The following is a 16,678-nucleotide window of genomic DNA, read 5'->3' as shown; positions in this document are numbered from 1 at the left end:
CTCTCTCTATATATATATATATATATATGTGTGTGTATACATAATACTATATTTTTTAAAACTGTTTTAACTGTTCTTTAATGTTTTATGTAAAGCACATTGAATTGCCCTGTTGCTGAAATGTGCTATACAAATAAAGCTTAAACAAGAAAATCAAAGCTGACTTCTTTTCCATACTTCAGTACACATTTGAGCCATGAAAGTGGACATGGATCACTGGTTCCCAACAAGGCTGTAGCTACCACTAAGGACACGTAGGGTCAAGTCCTCTGTATCTTTTCTGGGAATTTTGTTTTTTTTAGCAGCCTAATGGGCACTTACATTCCACAATTAAAGTCTTGGACATTGTTTGGTTTTATAGACTGATTTTATCAAACTAAATTAAAGTAAAGAATGATGCAGAAGAATGAGCCCTTTCACTGGTATATTTATGTTAATGCACCACTTTTAACAATTAGGTCATGTGTGATGCATCAACATGTAAGCAGCATTATTGTGTTGTAGCTGATCGAGGTGGAGCTAATTTTGACTAGGCTACTTTATTTAGGGTAGGGTAGTTTAATCTATAACTATGCATTGTATTTTATAGGCTCAGTATAGGGTTTTTGGGCATACTCTTCATCTGAAAAGTACCTAGTAACTACGGGTGTCAGATAAATGTAGCCTAGTGGAGTAAAAAAGTACTATATTTTGCCTCTGAAATGTATTGAAGTATTTAGTAGCATAAAATTGAAATTAAATTGAAATTAAATTACAAGTTCAATGTTGTAAATGTATTAAGTTCCACCACAAAACCCTTTATATCCAGTGGTGGAATGTAACTAAGTACATTTACTCAAGTACTGTATTTAAGTACAGTTTTGTGGTAGGCTATTTGAGGTGCATTTTGGAGGCAAATATTGTACTCCACTACATATGTGATGCACTCCACTCCATTACATTATATGTGATAGCTTTACTTACTAGTTACTTTGCATTTTTTGATTAGTAATACAAAATACAAATCAACTAATAAATTATGCTTTATTATTATAAGAGTCATATAATTAAGGGTACATGTCATGTCCATGTCTAAGTTAAGATAACCAGCAGTATAAAAAGTAATTCAAATTAGCTCCACATTTACCAGCTGCAACAATAAAGTGATGTAGCCTACACATTAATGCATCAAGAATTACAATCCAATAATATAATATAATATAGCCTATATTATTCTGAAATAGGCCATTCTGCATAATGAGTATTTTTACATTTTGGTACTTTAAGTATATTTTGATCTTTGTGCTTTTGTACTTAATTAAGTCACTTCTTGAATGCAGGACTTTTACTTGTAGCAGAGAGAATGCTGGTTACAAGTTATTAGCATTAGCAGCGTGTACTGAGGTAGTAGGCTATTACCTTTCCCACTGTTATCTCCCTGCTCACAAAACAACTCTTCTTAAATGCAACTAACCGATCTCACAGGCTGGTGAGGCTCGTCTGTGGCATGTTTTTAGAATAATGAAGCACTCAACGCGTTTGGAAGAGCTTTATCGTTGCACTCACAGGCGGTTGATTTGTGTTGTCTGGGTGGATTGCAGCATCTTGTAGCTCCGCCCTCGATTATTCAGCCTGGTCGACGTGCTGTTGCTGCAGACAGAAGCGTCCTACTCGGATCGGAGGGAGACTGGAGGAGCTCAGATTAGCGTTGTTGTATCGGAAAATAGCGTCGCTGTAGTTTCACAAGCTGCAACCTCTGGATTAAAAAACACCTCCGTTTCCTCTCAGGTTTGACCAAGAGAAAGGACCGCGCAGAGAGGGGTATAAACAGGATGTTTTTTTCTCACACTGCGAGAAGTTTGTACGCGGAGTTTGAAGAGTAACGTTAGTTTCGGGTGGGCTGACTGAGCTAGCCTGGCTGCCCGCTGCGCTTCCCTCCTGCTCCGGCCAGCCAGCCACAAGTTAACCCGCTGTCTTCTTCCAGCTGTTGGTGAATCATGGCGCTCAGAGCCAGGGCGCTGTACGACTTCAACTCTGAAAACCCCGGGGAGGTCTCGGTGAGGGAGAACGAAATCCTAACTTTGTACAGCGAACAGGACATTGATGGCTGGTTTGAGGGGACGAATAGCAAAGGGGAGAGGGGACTGTTCCCCGCTTCCTACGTGGAGATCCTGAGGAACGACGCCGCCTCCACGCTCAACAACAACAGCTGCAGCACATCTGGGGACACTCGCCCGGACTCCCGATACGCCAACATCCCATCCGGAGGTTTTGACGCCTCTTTTAAGCCTCAGAATAAAGCTGAGAACTTTTCTAAACCGTCTGCGCCTAGTTTCGCCACTTTCTCAGCCCCAACACAACCACAGCAGCAGCAGCAGCACACTTACCAGCAGGCCAGCCAAGGGAGCGATGATGACTGGGATGATGACTGGGATGACAGCTCTACTGTTGCAGATGAGCCAGGGACTGTAGGAGGAAGGTATCATGACTTTGAAGGCAATGGGCCATCCACTTACAGAGTGTCAACGTCCTCAATGTCAAGAGGTAATGCACAGCAAGCAAAGAGCTCTGCCACGGTCAGTAGAAACCTGAACAGGTTTTCAACCTTTGTAAAGTCAGGAGGAGAGGCGTTTGTGCTCGGAGAGGCTTCAGGCTTTGTGAAGGACGGGGATAAGATCTGTGTGGTGTTGGGTCAGCATGGTCCTGAGTGGCAGGAGAACCCGTACCCATTCGCTTGTACAATTGACGACCCCACTAAACAGACCAAGTTCAAGGGCATGAAAAGCTACATCTCCTATAAGCTGACACCCACCCACACACAGAACCAGGTGAACAGGAGGTATAAGCACTTTGACTGGCTGTATGCTCGGCTGGTGGAGAAATTTCCTGTCATCTCAGTGCCACACATCCCGGAGAAGCAGGCCACAGGGCGCTTCGAGGAAGACTTCATCTCCAAGAGGAGGAAAGGCCTCATATGGTGGATGAACCACATGACCAGTCATCCTGTCCTGGCCAGGTGTGATGTCTTCCAGCACTTCCTCACCTGCAACAGTACAGACGAGAAGGCCTGGAAGCAGGGTAAGAGGAAGGCGGAGAAGGACGAGATGGTTGGAGCCAACTTTTTCCTCACTATCAGCCCCCCTGCGGCTCCGCTCGACTTCCAGGAGGTGGAGAGCAAAATTGACGGATTCAAGACTTTCACCAAAAGGATGGACGACAGCGCCTTCCAGCTCAATGCCACCGTCAATGAGTTTGCCCGCAAGCAGATCACTGGCTTTAAGAAGGAGTATCAGAAAGTGGGGCTGTCATTTAGGGTCCTCAGCCAAGCCTTTGAAATGGACCAGCAGGCGTACTCTACCGGACTCAACCAGGCTATATCCTTCACTGGGGAGGCGTATGAAGCCATTGGAGAGTATTTTGCTGAGCAGCCCAGAAAGGATCTCGACCCAATCATGGATTTGTTAGCTCTATACCAAGGACACCTGGCAAACTACCCAGACATCATCCATGTCCAGAAAGGTAAAATAATAATACTGTACATTTTATACATTTGTCACTCACTGATTTATCATTTTGTATAAGGTTGCTTTCGCAGGATTCATGAAATCATGACACCAACCTTTAATGTTTAGTTTCATTTCTTCTTGTCTATTACAAACTATTGTTATAGAAAAATTAGACTAAAGACAAGATGGTTTCAAATTAAAGATATAGTCAGAATAAACTCCAAACTAAACTGAACAACACAGGTACACACAATTCAAATCCCAGAACAACACTAGGAGACAAATCTCACTCGTCTACTACTGAAATGTTTCATAATCCCAGTGGTCCAGTCAGTCTAAATTCACCACAAATACACTTTAAAATATATTAAACATGAAACAAAATGGTACCTGTGGGATCATAAATGTCGTTCCCAAACCTTACTTTCAAACACAAATTTGGCTGAGGATCAATCAACATGTTTTAAAGTAAAGAAATAAGTGTGTTTGCTGGCCGTTAAAAGATAAACTGTGTTATTTGTTTTAGGCTATTTGAATTGTTATACTTGTCAACAGCAGTCAGCAGTCAGGTTACACTTATAGCTTACGTCACTTTGTAAAACAAATAGGCAGTGTTTGCATTTGGGAATCGGTTTACATGCTGCTGCCCCTGTTTGTCCCACTTGCTTAATCAAATGGGCGGCACCCGTTTGGCTGTTTAATTTTCCATTTACAGGGTGATACTTTACTTTATTCTTTATTCAGGACACAAAAAAACGGTCCATAGCACAATACAAAACAGCAAAAGACAGACAAATACAAGACAAAACACATACAATAAGAAATGACTACAACAGTCAGAGTTCCACAATACACAAAAAGAGTGTTCAGATATTAGCATATAGACTAAAATGCCAATGGTTCCACTATATCGAAGTGAACCTAACCGCACTCATTGCAGGGTTCACTAGTGTTGCAATTATGCTGTTGAATGACTCAGTTAGTCTACACATACATCTGTACATGAGATTCCTGAGTACAGCAGGACAGGTACATAGTATTACATGTTAGTGCCCTGGAGAAAGAGAATGTCCTGCCTGGCTTGTCGATCACAACACTGACGCAAAAATAACATTTGCAGCTAAATCCTTTACAAATGATTGTCCACAAGTTTAGTTGTCTTTGCACAGAAAGTCAATGTTGGACTAATCTAGGCCATCCTACATGACCCTAACCCGATGATTGTTCTCATTGTGTGGCAAAATGTCACTCTCATGAGAGGCAACACTGTTATGCAAGAGGCACAGCATTGTAGCATATGTGTTTAGAGGGAAGCTCTCACTGCTGTTTACCATGTGGGAATGTGGCACAATTGCTTCCTTCTGATGGGAATTAAATCACATGAAACGTAAATCTTCACAATCACAGACAACTGGAAAGAACCCCTACCAACAGTGCCATGTAGGACACCATATATAGATGGGATGGGCCTATACAGAGGATGCCGTGAACTAATCCTTCTCATTCCATGCATTATGTTCAGTCCCAGTGCTCTAACCTCCTAAAACCACATGGCTCTCAAATCAAGGTGGGAAAATAATCTCTTCATCCACCAGTCAGAGTCCCCTGCGGTGTCAAGTATTTAAATAACTAGGTACATGGTTACTTACCTGTTGACATCTTGGTTTATCATTTGGCTCTCCCTACAAACACTGGGCCCGTTCAGTACACAGTCCACAATAGACAACACTAGGGGGAAACAGGACAGACTGTGTTTAGGCTGCAGTGGGACACAAACTTCCCAGTCAGCTCAAATCAAGCTTGCCACGTAGGCCACACACAGCCCAAATAAGGCAAACAACCATTTAAACAGTCTGGTGTGATAAGCCCGGCCTTAAACCACAGATACGAAACCCTGATTCGATACCACACGTGGAAGACCTTGCTGCGGGCACAGTGTTGAGGAAAGACGTCAGGGTGCAGTGAAACAGGGCCTCACCACAGACTGGAAACAAAGCTGACGGTAAAGCCAGGGCATGCAGCAGATGAAAAGAGAGCCGCGTGTAGCATATTGAATCCCAAATGACTTTGATCTTGTTTTGTTTTTAGTGGACTAAGGTTGTTTAGTCCAGTTGAGCTTGTTTTATTTTCATGCGTGTATCCCTTTCACCCTTTATCATTATACAAGCGAAGAATGCATTCCTTATTTATTTACTTATTTATAGGAAAAGTAAATCACAAAAAAACGGTTAAAAGTGCAAGCAGGATCTTTATGTAACCACTCATACTACTAGACCTTTTGGTTGCTATATTGTGCCAGTATATGCAAGAGGCTATAAACATTTATTACGCCACATGGTAGTGACCGTGATATACAAGGGGGTAAGCTTCGCTTCAGAGCTCGAATCTCCTATGGCGCCATTTTGATGCTACAAAGCGATCACCCCCCGTTAGCATTCCATTGACTGCCATTCATTTTGACGTCACTTTGACAGCGAATAACTTTACATCTGAAGCGTTTAAAGACTTTATTTGTCCATTGTTTATTTCTAAAGAAACACAACAATGTATAAAAGGCTCCATTACCTTGTACCTCACGGTATGGCTCCGTAGCAGACGTTTTTGTAAAAATAGGCTAACGATATCATAACCACGCGACTTACTGTCGCATAGTAGAGGAATTACCGTATAGTACAGGAGAAGCTCGCAGGCAGTTTGGACTTACATTAGCTGTTTAAGTTTAATTACTTATGTTAACTAGCATTTTAGTTAGCAATAATTAGCCTGTGTCCATGTTATCTCCTTACATATACCTACGCTCTCCTTCTCTGCAAGATTGGGAATTACTGAGATTTCTCTTGGCACAGCTACCAGAAGACTTCCAACTTTCAGACACGTTGCTCACGTCACATTTATGTTGTTTCTCTCAGTTGGAGGCTGCGCAGTAACGCTCAGCGCTCACCGGAAAAGTGCTTCTAACGGCCTTCACTGGTCTCCGTCCAGAGCAACGGGATCTGTTGGTCCATTCTTATATACAGTCTATGGTGATATATTGGAACCGTTAATGTGCCTGCATCACATTAAAATATTTTCAAAAGTTCCCTTGTTCATGACAGCTGAATGGCTACTTGTTACGTAAATTGCCTACATGTTTCCAGTGCAAATGCAAATAGGCTACCCTTTGCAAAGTCTACTCACCTCCAAGGTTTTGTAGAATCATCCAGCACTTGACATACTGCAGTGAAATGACTGTAATTAGTAAGAATAGGTAGTTTTTAATGAAGCCATAAACACTGAATTTCACTGGCATATCATTGTGTGAAGACAATATGCAGATCGGAGCTTAAACATACACCAGCTGTGGACATGTTCTGAGTTTGGCATTTTTTCTGTCCCTTTGTCTCCCTTTTCCTTTCTCTCTGTCTCTCATATATTTAATAAAACAACCTTTTTCCATCCCGTGTACATCATCTGTTGCTCGGTTCTAATACGCCTTTCCTGATAAACGTGTGGAGGAAATGTTCACTAGTGCTATTCTTCTGTTATGAAGTGAGGTTTATTGCTGCCTTCTCGCAGTTATAAACATGAAGAGAGGCTAGGCCACATCCTTTGTTGTCATAGACCAGAGTACACATTTCCGCAACAGAAGTGGTCACACAGAAACTCATTGGACCAAGTATGGCCGGCTGGGACTCAAAAGTGCTGTATTAATGCATTGGTGGGTGCTCAAGATTTAAAACCAGTCAGAAAGTAAAATGGTCAGCAGCGTTAAAATTGTAGGTTAAGGCTAATATGCTTGGTCATTAACCCTATTTAAGAGGTTATCTCTTGCGGTCATATCACTGTTGCTCTGTTTAGGAGAAATCTGTCAACACATTGTCAGTTTTATCAACAACTCAATTCCATTAATAGCTCCCTATGTCCGTCTCATTAGGGCTGCAGACAGCAGGCAGGTTTTTATTTGTCCCCTTCAAAGTGACCAGTGAAATGTGAGCTGTCCCACAGAGGGACACTGAACATAACCATATTGATCGCCACCTCTTCTGGGACCCCATTAGCCATTAGCGTGGAGCTTGACTGGGACAATGTTAGCTCATGATATTGGCATCATACTGTATATTGTGTGGCTTCCAGAAACGAGTTTCACATCCTTTATTTTTGTACAAAATGATATAGGGGCCTTGACACAATATCAGATCAGGACATGGTTTTGTTTTATTTTCTTATTTTGGGTTCTTGGGAAAGAGTAAGGGAAGAGAAGGGTTTCACAAATGCTCACTGTTTACAGTTTAACCATAAGGTTAAGTCTGGTTTGGCTGGCTACAGAAGAAGCTATTTTGTGTTACAAGTGAAGAATCGTATTTCAATTCAGCATTATTGAAGTGTAAGAGGAGGGGATAATTGAATATTAAAACTTTTGCATGTGTTAAATTGAAATCTAAAAAAGGTCCAACAGTTTATGTTTAGGTGAAAACACGTCTCTTTTTTAACACAGCTCACAGTCTTTGTCAGGTAATATTGAAATACAACCAGTTCTTCTGCTTTAACTTCTTGTTCAAACACTTACTGTCTGATCATGTTGATCTTGCCTGCAGTGTTTCTTAGAGGTAAAACTTGTGGTTGACTTTAGACCAGGGCATTTTAATAATTTAGCTAAAATAATAGAGCGCCACCCATATGCAAGTAATATTTTTATTTAGTAGCTAAAAACACTTAGAAATCGAGTCTTCATCGGCCTCACAAATTAGACTATTTTCAGGGAGGAGCCCACAGTGAGTATGTTTACATGCACACCAATATTCCACTATTATTCCAAATATGACAATATTCCGAATTTGATACAGGTCATGTAAACAGCATATTCCGTCTGCATATTCTGAAAAAGGCCTTTTTCCAAATTTAGCATACTTTTCAATTAAAACGTGGGATATTCCAGTATTATTCGGGTTGTTGAGGCATTCTTTGGACATGTATACAGCGCATTCGGAATATGCGTCTCAATCGGGTTTTTTACTGTAGTTTACGGCCTACGACCAGCTCTGTGCGTTGCTATGGTTGTTGTACACAAACCAACTAGCCAACATGCTGCAGTAGAGATGCATGCCCAAAAGAAAGGAAGGAAGGAGAAACACACCTACTTTTAAACACACGAAAGACGTTTTTTGGATATGTGCAAACATATTGTGATCAACATGAATGCAAAGAGGAATGTTCTCAATTACATTTACATAATACTTTATCCTTTTTTTTAATGTGTTTTGTTTCCCTTGTTAATTGTATCTATTGAGCACATCAAGAGGATCAATTTTGTTTCTCTGTGTGTGCCTAGAAATGGCAATAAAGGCACCTTTTAACCTTTTAAACTTTACCTGTACCTGATCTTTACCTTTACCTGATCTCATCACACTTTTATCACTGCATGAAGAGATAGAACAATACCAGATAAGTAAGGGAAAGCACCAATTTACAACAATGTCATGTTTTCCTGCTGAGTCATCCTTTCGGCAGACACTCCTGTGCAAACGCTGCAGGTCTGTCTGATATATTGCTACAGGCTATTTAAAAATCCTCTGATGCACAAATGAATGACAGGTGGCTGAGTGATGAGGTGGGGATTGCCGCTGGTTGTTCGGGTCACAGGCCCGCAGTAGCTCTGTGTTGTGTAACCAGGGATTACGTAAGAGCGGAAGTGGCTGCCTCCAATGAGTCTAGGAGGGCTCAATGCCACCTACGTACACCCAGAAAGGATTTCTTCAGGGGCGTTCATCAGAGTGCCTCCTTATTCATGGTGTGACACTGCAGTATGCTACAGATCTCATAGGGGGTGGTCAGTAATCAGTAGCTCTATATCTTGTATCTCCATATATTAACACAACAGCATTATCAGTATCTCAAATACTGGTGGTGTACGGTATTTTTCAGTCACTCAGTAGCAGTGAAAAGGAAAGATAGGAGAAGCAGCGGTTGTGCAACAAGACATGCAATATGCCATGACTTAACATAAGAGGTGATATATTGTGATGAAATGTGTTTTTTTCTTCTTCACATTTTGTATTATTATTTATTTGGAAGTAACACACTACAGAAAAACTACAAAATTCCTGCACTGCAGAAAGTGGTACAGACAGGTGTGTTGGATCATAAACTCTGACCGTAAAAGAATGCTCCTGCACACTGTCGATCACTTATGACAGTAAAGTAAATATATTGTTGTTGGCTGGACAAGACAAGCAATTTGAAGACTTCAACTGACATTTCATAGACTAAACAATTGATTAATTGAGAAAATACAGATATGATGCAAAACATCTATATTTGCAGCCCTACTTGACAGACTCAGTATCTAATTGGTGGTTTTGTTATTGAAGCAGGGCTGCAAAGAGTAGCCTACTTGCAGCAGCTGTGAAATGATTTGGCTCTCTGTATGTTACAGTTTGCTGACACCATCTTCTATAACTGAACTCTTGCCTTTCTCATAAAATCTCCATGACAACAATTATTCCACCTTAGTCCATTAGTGGGCTTTTAAAACGCAGGAAGCCAGAGACCTTTAAGGTACAGTACAGTAAACACCTTTGGGATTGGCATTTCAGTCTTTAGACAGCTGTGTTTGTTCCCGCCTCCCCTGATATCTTTACGTCTCTTTCTGTCATGTCCAATCTGTTGTGCATTAAAGGAATTTCTAAGATTTGGGTCAAACTGTAGCTGAGGGAGCTACAGCCAGATAGCAAACTGGGAAGACTTTGTGGGGAAGGGCAAAAGAGATGTCTTTTTGGGGGATTTTGTCAACATAATTCTTTGCCCTGCGGGCTGTAATAGCCTAACATGTTTAGGGTTGTGAGTGGAGAGAGAGAGAGAGACAGAGAGAGAGAGAAAGAGAGAGATATATTAAAGTGCTCATATTATGCTCATTTTCAGGTTCATAATTGTATTTAGAGGTTGCACCAGAATAGGTTTACATGGTTTAATTGCCGTACTGCACATTGCTGCAGCTCCTCTTTTCACCCTGTTTGTTGAGCTCTCTGTTTTAGTTACAGAGTGAGGCATCTCACTTCTGTTCCATCTTTGTTGGGAATTGCACATGCGCAGTAGCTAGGTAATGACAACTAGCCATTAAGAAGCAGAGCATGAGGGCGTGCCACGCTAGCAGCTAGGCGAGCATTATAACATGTGTTACAAAGTGACGCACGTTTGTCTCTGAAGTAAAGGCTGGACTACAATAGAGCTGTTTGGACCAGTTTGTGAACAGTGTTTTCTGTTGGAGATGGTAAGTCCCTTTGGGGTGGACTTTGGGCTTTTTCACTCTTTAAACCTATAACGTGCACAAAAAGATATATAACACAATAAAGGAAAGGGAAAAAGCCAAAAAGCATAATATGAGCACTTTAATGTTTATAATGTTTATTGTGTTCTGTCCGAATATTTGGACAAATTGTATTTTGATGCTTTGGCAAGATTGTTATTGAAACTTTCATCATGCCAATGAAGCCCATTTGAATTAAATTGAATCAAATTAAATTTACAAAAAGAAGTTGTAAGGCATTTCTGTGAACCTTAAGGGTAGAAAGAAGCCAAAAGCAGGGTTAGGTTAGAAACTCTTCTGTGCTCCCTCGTTTCAGGAAGCAAGCAGGCTGAATTAGACTTTCAGTGTGACTTTGAGTGCTGGTGACTAAGCTCACATAATGACTACAAAATCCCACGATGGGCCAATACAGGAAGGTTTACTGCATGCCTTAAGGGCCCAAATATCACCTGGTGCACCGATCCGATCTTAAGATCGGATATCGGTCCCGATATTGACAAAATAGCTGGATCGGGGATCGGAAAAATTAACAGATCCATGGGCCGATCCAGCTTTGTTAGTTTGTTTCCCTTTGTCGCACGTGTGTCGCATGCTGGAAGAGTTTAGGGTACAAATAAATAAGAATTCAATACATTACATCTATGTTATTTTGTCTTAGTTAGGAAAGTAATGTTTAGGAAAGTATGGTGCCTTTAGTCTCTTCCACATGGTGAAAGGAAGGTATAAGTTGGAAGGTATACAGTGTATTAGTAATTCAACAACAGTATCGGATCGGTATCAATGGTCAATTGGTCAATTGGGTCTTTATTATCCCCGAGGGGCAATTCGTTGTGCAGCAATAGAATGCAACATAAACAACACATAAGCCATACAAACAACAGACACTATCAATAGAGGGCACAAAAAATACATACTACACAGAAGTCCTCATTTCACATTGAATTATTAACAAAGCCTATAGCAGCAGGGACAAAGGAGTTTTTGTGTCTGTTTGTCCTGCATTTAGGCAGACAGAATCTGCGGCCAGATGGCAATAACATGAAGTAGCCGTTCAGGGGGTGGCATATATCAGCCAAGACTGACTGGGCCTTCTTCAAGGTCTTTGACTCATATAGCGATTTTAAGTCAGTCAGGGAGTTGTCGGAAATTTTGCCACACACTTTAGTTATGTATTGCAGCCGATCGACAGATACACAAAGCCCAGGCATCGGTATCGGGACTGAAAAAGTCGGATCAGTGCATCCCTAATCTCACCTTGGAACACGCCGCCCTAAAGCCAATGCTCAGAGATTACATTGTCTGTCAGCTGGTTATGCCATGCGTGGAGTTGCACTTGCATTTGTCTGTGGCCTTTTGAACAATTACAACATGTCAGTGTTGAACACTATAACCTCACACCTGCATAGAGTAGTACATCTGTGTTTCAAAGTATTGAGTCAACCAATGTTTCTGCCACATTGAACAACGAACAAGGACAGAACTAGTTTCATAAAAAGTTTGATACAAAACATCTGACGGTGCCTTCCCACTGTACACAGACAATTCATATAAACGCGCATCCGCCCTGCCCCGCCGGTCGCTTGTTACTTGGTCCACTCGCCAGGTATCCCAGAATTCTTTGTGCAGCGAATTAGTCGCTTCCCATACACAATGAATGAGTGTAAATGTTATTGCCAGTCAGGTCGCGTACACTGGGCAGGCACCGTCAGGGCTACAACTATTATTTTCATGATCAGTTAATCTGCTAATTATTTTCTCGATTGTTTGCGCTTTCGAATGTCAGAAGATGTTTGGAAAATGCCAATCCCAATTTTCTAAAGCAGCTTCTTGCCTTACCATCTGCTTCTGCTTAGAATATCACAAGGGCTGCAAAGTTAATAAAAAAAAAAGCAGAAACATGTCTTTTAAATTTCAAATCTTTGGCCCACAAAACAAGTTTGAAATCCAGAAATAATTTTGGACAAGCACAAATTCTAAGAAAAACACTAAGAAATTATGTAAGTACACACACATTAGCATTCATGTCACAGCCCAAGGAAACGTTTCTTTGACTCCAGATGTGACATGTAAACATTTTTAAGTAGTTAGATCAGACAGAATGTCATATCCTGTCAGTTTCTCTTGCGTTTCAACTCGATGCTTATTGCTCATGACATTTCTTCCTAGACTCGGTCAGAAAATGTCAGCAGTTTGATAAGTCATCTGTCATCTGCTACTGGTGATTTGACCCTGCCTTCTGCTCCCATTGAACCATCTGTCTGGGAACTTTTAGGCTAATTTCTTGTTTTGGCAACAGTATGGCTGAAGGCTTATTCCGCAGTAAGCAAAACTCAGCAGGGTTTTTGTTAAAGAGGGGAACAGCAGTGACAGTTGATATGTGTGAAAATGGTAGGTTTGGAAACCATCATGTCGTGGTCCTCTTATGCCATAAGAGTCCACCACAGTGACGACTGCAAGTAGCTCTTCCTGGCAGAGTGGAAACTGAGAGATGAAACTCTCAGTATGAGTGTGATATGCTGACGTTCTTTTTGTTTTTGCAAGGTATAGTTTTTGACCTGGTCATGGTTTATTTAAATTCACGTGTCGTGATCAAAGCAGTGTCCAACAGCTGAACAATTGAAACTCATCAATAACCACCAACTGACAATGATGGGTAAAAGCAAGTAGTTGATTTTTTTTTTTAAATAATTTCGTCTTCATTTTTAGCCTTGTTTTAATAAAAGAATTCGCGTGAAAGAACTTGAAAATGTCTAACTGCAGTTGACTGTTTTACCAGCCCCACCCCCTTTAGTTGCTGTTGCTAAGCGAGTCTAGCCTTCTGTTCTCACACAATGATGATGGAAGATGAACCACTCAAAACTCATCAATTTATTATTATTATTTTTTTTAAACAATGAATTCCTGATGTCAGGCACATTTATACAAAAGTTCTCATTTCTAGAAATAACAAGTGTCAATTGCAGATTTTGTCAGTCTTAGCTAGCTAGCTAAAGTTAAGCTAACTTCAGCTTCATGAAAATGCTGTCTCTGACTTACATTTTAATGTCTCCATCTAACTTGTTTCAAACTGAGCATCCAGTGAAAAAGTTTTTAAATATGCTCTTGATGGCTGGGATAGGCACATGTTTAAAGGGTATACTTTTTTTTTATTTTTTTTTTTACTTTTGAACTTCTATTATTACTTTTGATGTGTTTTGATATTTGAGTCTTTGTACTATTCCTTGTTCAGTGTGGTTTGTAATGCTGCTGTCACATGTGAATTTCATCCCTCCATCTACATATTGTGCTAAACAACAAGACATAGAAATAAAGAAACAGCATCGTACTTGTATAGCATTATGAGTATGAAAAATGGAAGATCAGACAGAATCGTATTTCATTCCTGTTAAACAATGAATTGCTTAACCGTGACATCAGCATTAAAGAATAGCTAAGTCTTACAAATCAGACTTATTCACATTTGGTTGTGTTCTTACGTATTCAAATTGCCAACAATCATTGGTAGATGGTATCAAACTGGCAGCAAAATCCCCTTAAATGGTTGTTTAGAAAAGGCCTTTGAAGTGACATAATGTAATAGATATATTTTTAGAGTCGGGCCCCCTCACATTCTCTAACTATAGACACGGATGTGGTTCTCAGGGAGTTTGGAACAAACTGTTCATCAAACTATTTTTGGCCAGTTCCTTGAAGTTATACATTTACTGTAAAGCTGTGCTCTTGAATCTTTTTTATAGCAAATAATATTGAGATTATTAATTAACTTTCCTGTGAAAGAGTCTGAAGGTCAGATGTCTGTTTGATAAGCTCATGTCTTAAGGAAAGAACATTGTTTAAAACCTAGCCTTCTTGTGGGCTGTTTTCCCAGGCTGGTTAAAATAGTATCTGGATGATTGAACATTGATAAATAAAAGGCGTGGGTGTTTTCCATTTGCAGAACATGCACTCTTGTGTGATCATGAAACAAAAAATAAATCTTGATTTTTTTTTTTTTTCCTCTCTCGTCCCCCAACAGGAGCCCTGACAAAGGTGAAAGAGAGCCAGAAACATGTAGAGGAGGGCAAGATGGACCGGGCGCAGGTGGAAGGCATCGATGAGCGCTGCAACATTATCTCCTGCGCCACGCTGGCTGAGATCCAGCACTTCCACCAGATCCGCGTGCGTGACTTCAAGGCACAGATGCAGCACTACCTACAGCAGCAAATTGCCTTCTTCCAAAAAATCACAGGCAAGCTAGAGGAGACTCTGCAGAAGTATGACGACGCGTAATTGACTGCTTGTCTCAACCCGTCGGTTTAGTGACACATGCAACTCCCTCACCCAGCGGAGTGACATACTGGGGAATGCTGTTCAACCAGCAGGGAGAGACATTCAAGGAGATGACGCTCCAGTAATAATGACATTTCAACCAAATCCAGGTTTCTGTGTGTGTTGGACACATTTCTGGGGACTGGATGTTCTTGTTTAGAGAGGATGTGTAATTTAATGAAGTTAGGCCAACTTGTAACCCAAACAACAGCCTTTAGATTGAATGAGAATCAGTAATAACGATGGTGTACCACTTGGTCCGGTGGGTGGGTGAATTAAATCTAATCAATATTATGACCCGCAGAGAGAGAACCTTGTATCTGCTGCTGCGTAAACACCCGGCATAGGACTTCATATATCAAATGTTTTTAGCCTTACAACACTGTTTTAAACTGACTGTTTATACGTGACTGCCACTCCAAGAGCAGCGATGCTCCAGTGGGTAAAACACTGCCTTCTGGAAACACTCAAGCCCTTCCTGGTATCTCTCTCCTTGGACAAACGGGACAAAATGTTTACAGACACCTCGCTGTGCAGCCACTGTCACCACTGTCCCGCTGTGCCTTCTGGTTACATCTCTCTGGTCATTTTTGTTAGTGGTTACTCAAAAGCTTTATATACTGTATATGCAGAAATATATTCTATTTGTTTTTACAAAGCTACAAATGTTGTAGTCTTTGTAAAAAAAAAAAAAAAAAAAAAAGATCACTGTGCTTTGAACGAGGGCAGTGTCTTACATGGGAGATATTGTTCGATTGTGCCATTTTTTTTTCCTCCAGTGGCCCCAGGATTGATTTTTCAACACTTACACAGTGTGACAAAATCAGGATCTAGAGAGGATTACCTGCTTTGACAATAGGAACCTATGCCTTACACAGGGCACAGTCAGCACTGCACAATTTAAGGGACGAGTAGGATGGACACTTGCTTTGCCGGATACCTGAATTTGTGTCAACAAAATGTTGATTTTCAGGCTTAGTTTTGGCTTAGTGTTATGAGACAGGCTGTTAATGGGTAGAGGGTTCCTCACCTGTTTTAATAATACAGTCTTTTTCATAGCACACACTTCTAGACAGTTCACCTGTACTGCTGTTTTTAACCTTTATGGTGTTGGTTGCATCATGAAGAGATTAATATAGAAGCCGAAACGCAAAATAAATTCCTCCTTCACACAAAGCTGTTGGTTGGTCCTGTGTGTTTTGTCAAGTACTTTACTTTCATCTTTTGTTGCTATTCATGTGATTTGGACTGCATATGTCTGATCACTTCAGTCCAGAGTATAAGCCTGAATACAGTGAACAACCGGGAAAAAGACAATAAAAAAACTGTATGTGCTGACAGCTTAATCTGCCCCTTTTCAAAACGCCTCAGACACTCACTATAGACTTTATACGACCCTTGTAATGCAGCCACCTTCCCATTTTATAATGGCAGAAAGACAAAGAGAGAAAATGGTACAGCTCTGCAGGTTTCCTTGGCTGCATCCCTGGAGGACTGGTGTGCCATGTCAGTGTTTCATGCTAAGCTCACGCTCGGTTTGCAGATCTGCTGACAGCACAGAGCCCAGTCAGCCATCTGGGACATCTGGCCACTGTTACGAGTG

The 16,678-nt window shown here is 40.9% G+C and overlaps 1 protein-coding gene across 1 annotated transcript; it reads left to right on the top strand.

Moving 5' to 3' along the window:
* The first annotated feature begins 1,595 nt into the window (after positions 1–1,595).
* snx18a (sorting nexin 18a) lies at positions 1,596–16,247 on the top strand. The gene is made up of 2 exons (XM_031305719.2): positions 1,596–3,498; positions 14,783–16,247. Exons 1-2 carry the CDS (start codon positions 1,977–1,979, stop codon positions 15,034–15,036), a joined length of 1,776 nt encoding a protein of 591 aa, XP_031161579.1. The 5' UTR covers positions 1,596–1,976; the 3' UTR covers positions 15,037–16,247.
* The last annotated feature ends 431 nt before the right edge of the window (positions 16,248–16,678 follow it).

This window comes from Sander lucioperca, chromosome 2 (assembly GCF_008315115.2).
Source record: "Sander lucioperca isolate FBNREF2018 chromosome 2, SLUC_FBN_1.2, whole genome shotgun sequence".
In the NCBI taxonomy this organism is placed as follows: Eukaryota; Metazoa; Chordata; class Actinopteri; order Perciformes; family Percidae; genus Sander; species Sander lucioperca.
Note: the sequence above shows the minus strand (reverse complement) of the source record. Positions and strands in the feature narration are given on the sequence as shown.

Excerpts from the sequence above, each read along its gene's own strand:
- snx18a (XM_031305719.2), top strand. The coding sequence starts at position 1,977 with ATGGCGCTCAGAGCCAGGGCGCTGTACGACTTCAACTCTGAAAACCCC. Across the intron at positions 3,499-14,782 it reads CATCATCCATGTCCAGAAAG|GAGCCCTGACAAAGGTGAAA; the intron begins GTAAAATAATAA and ends GTCCCCCAACAG.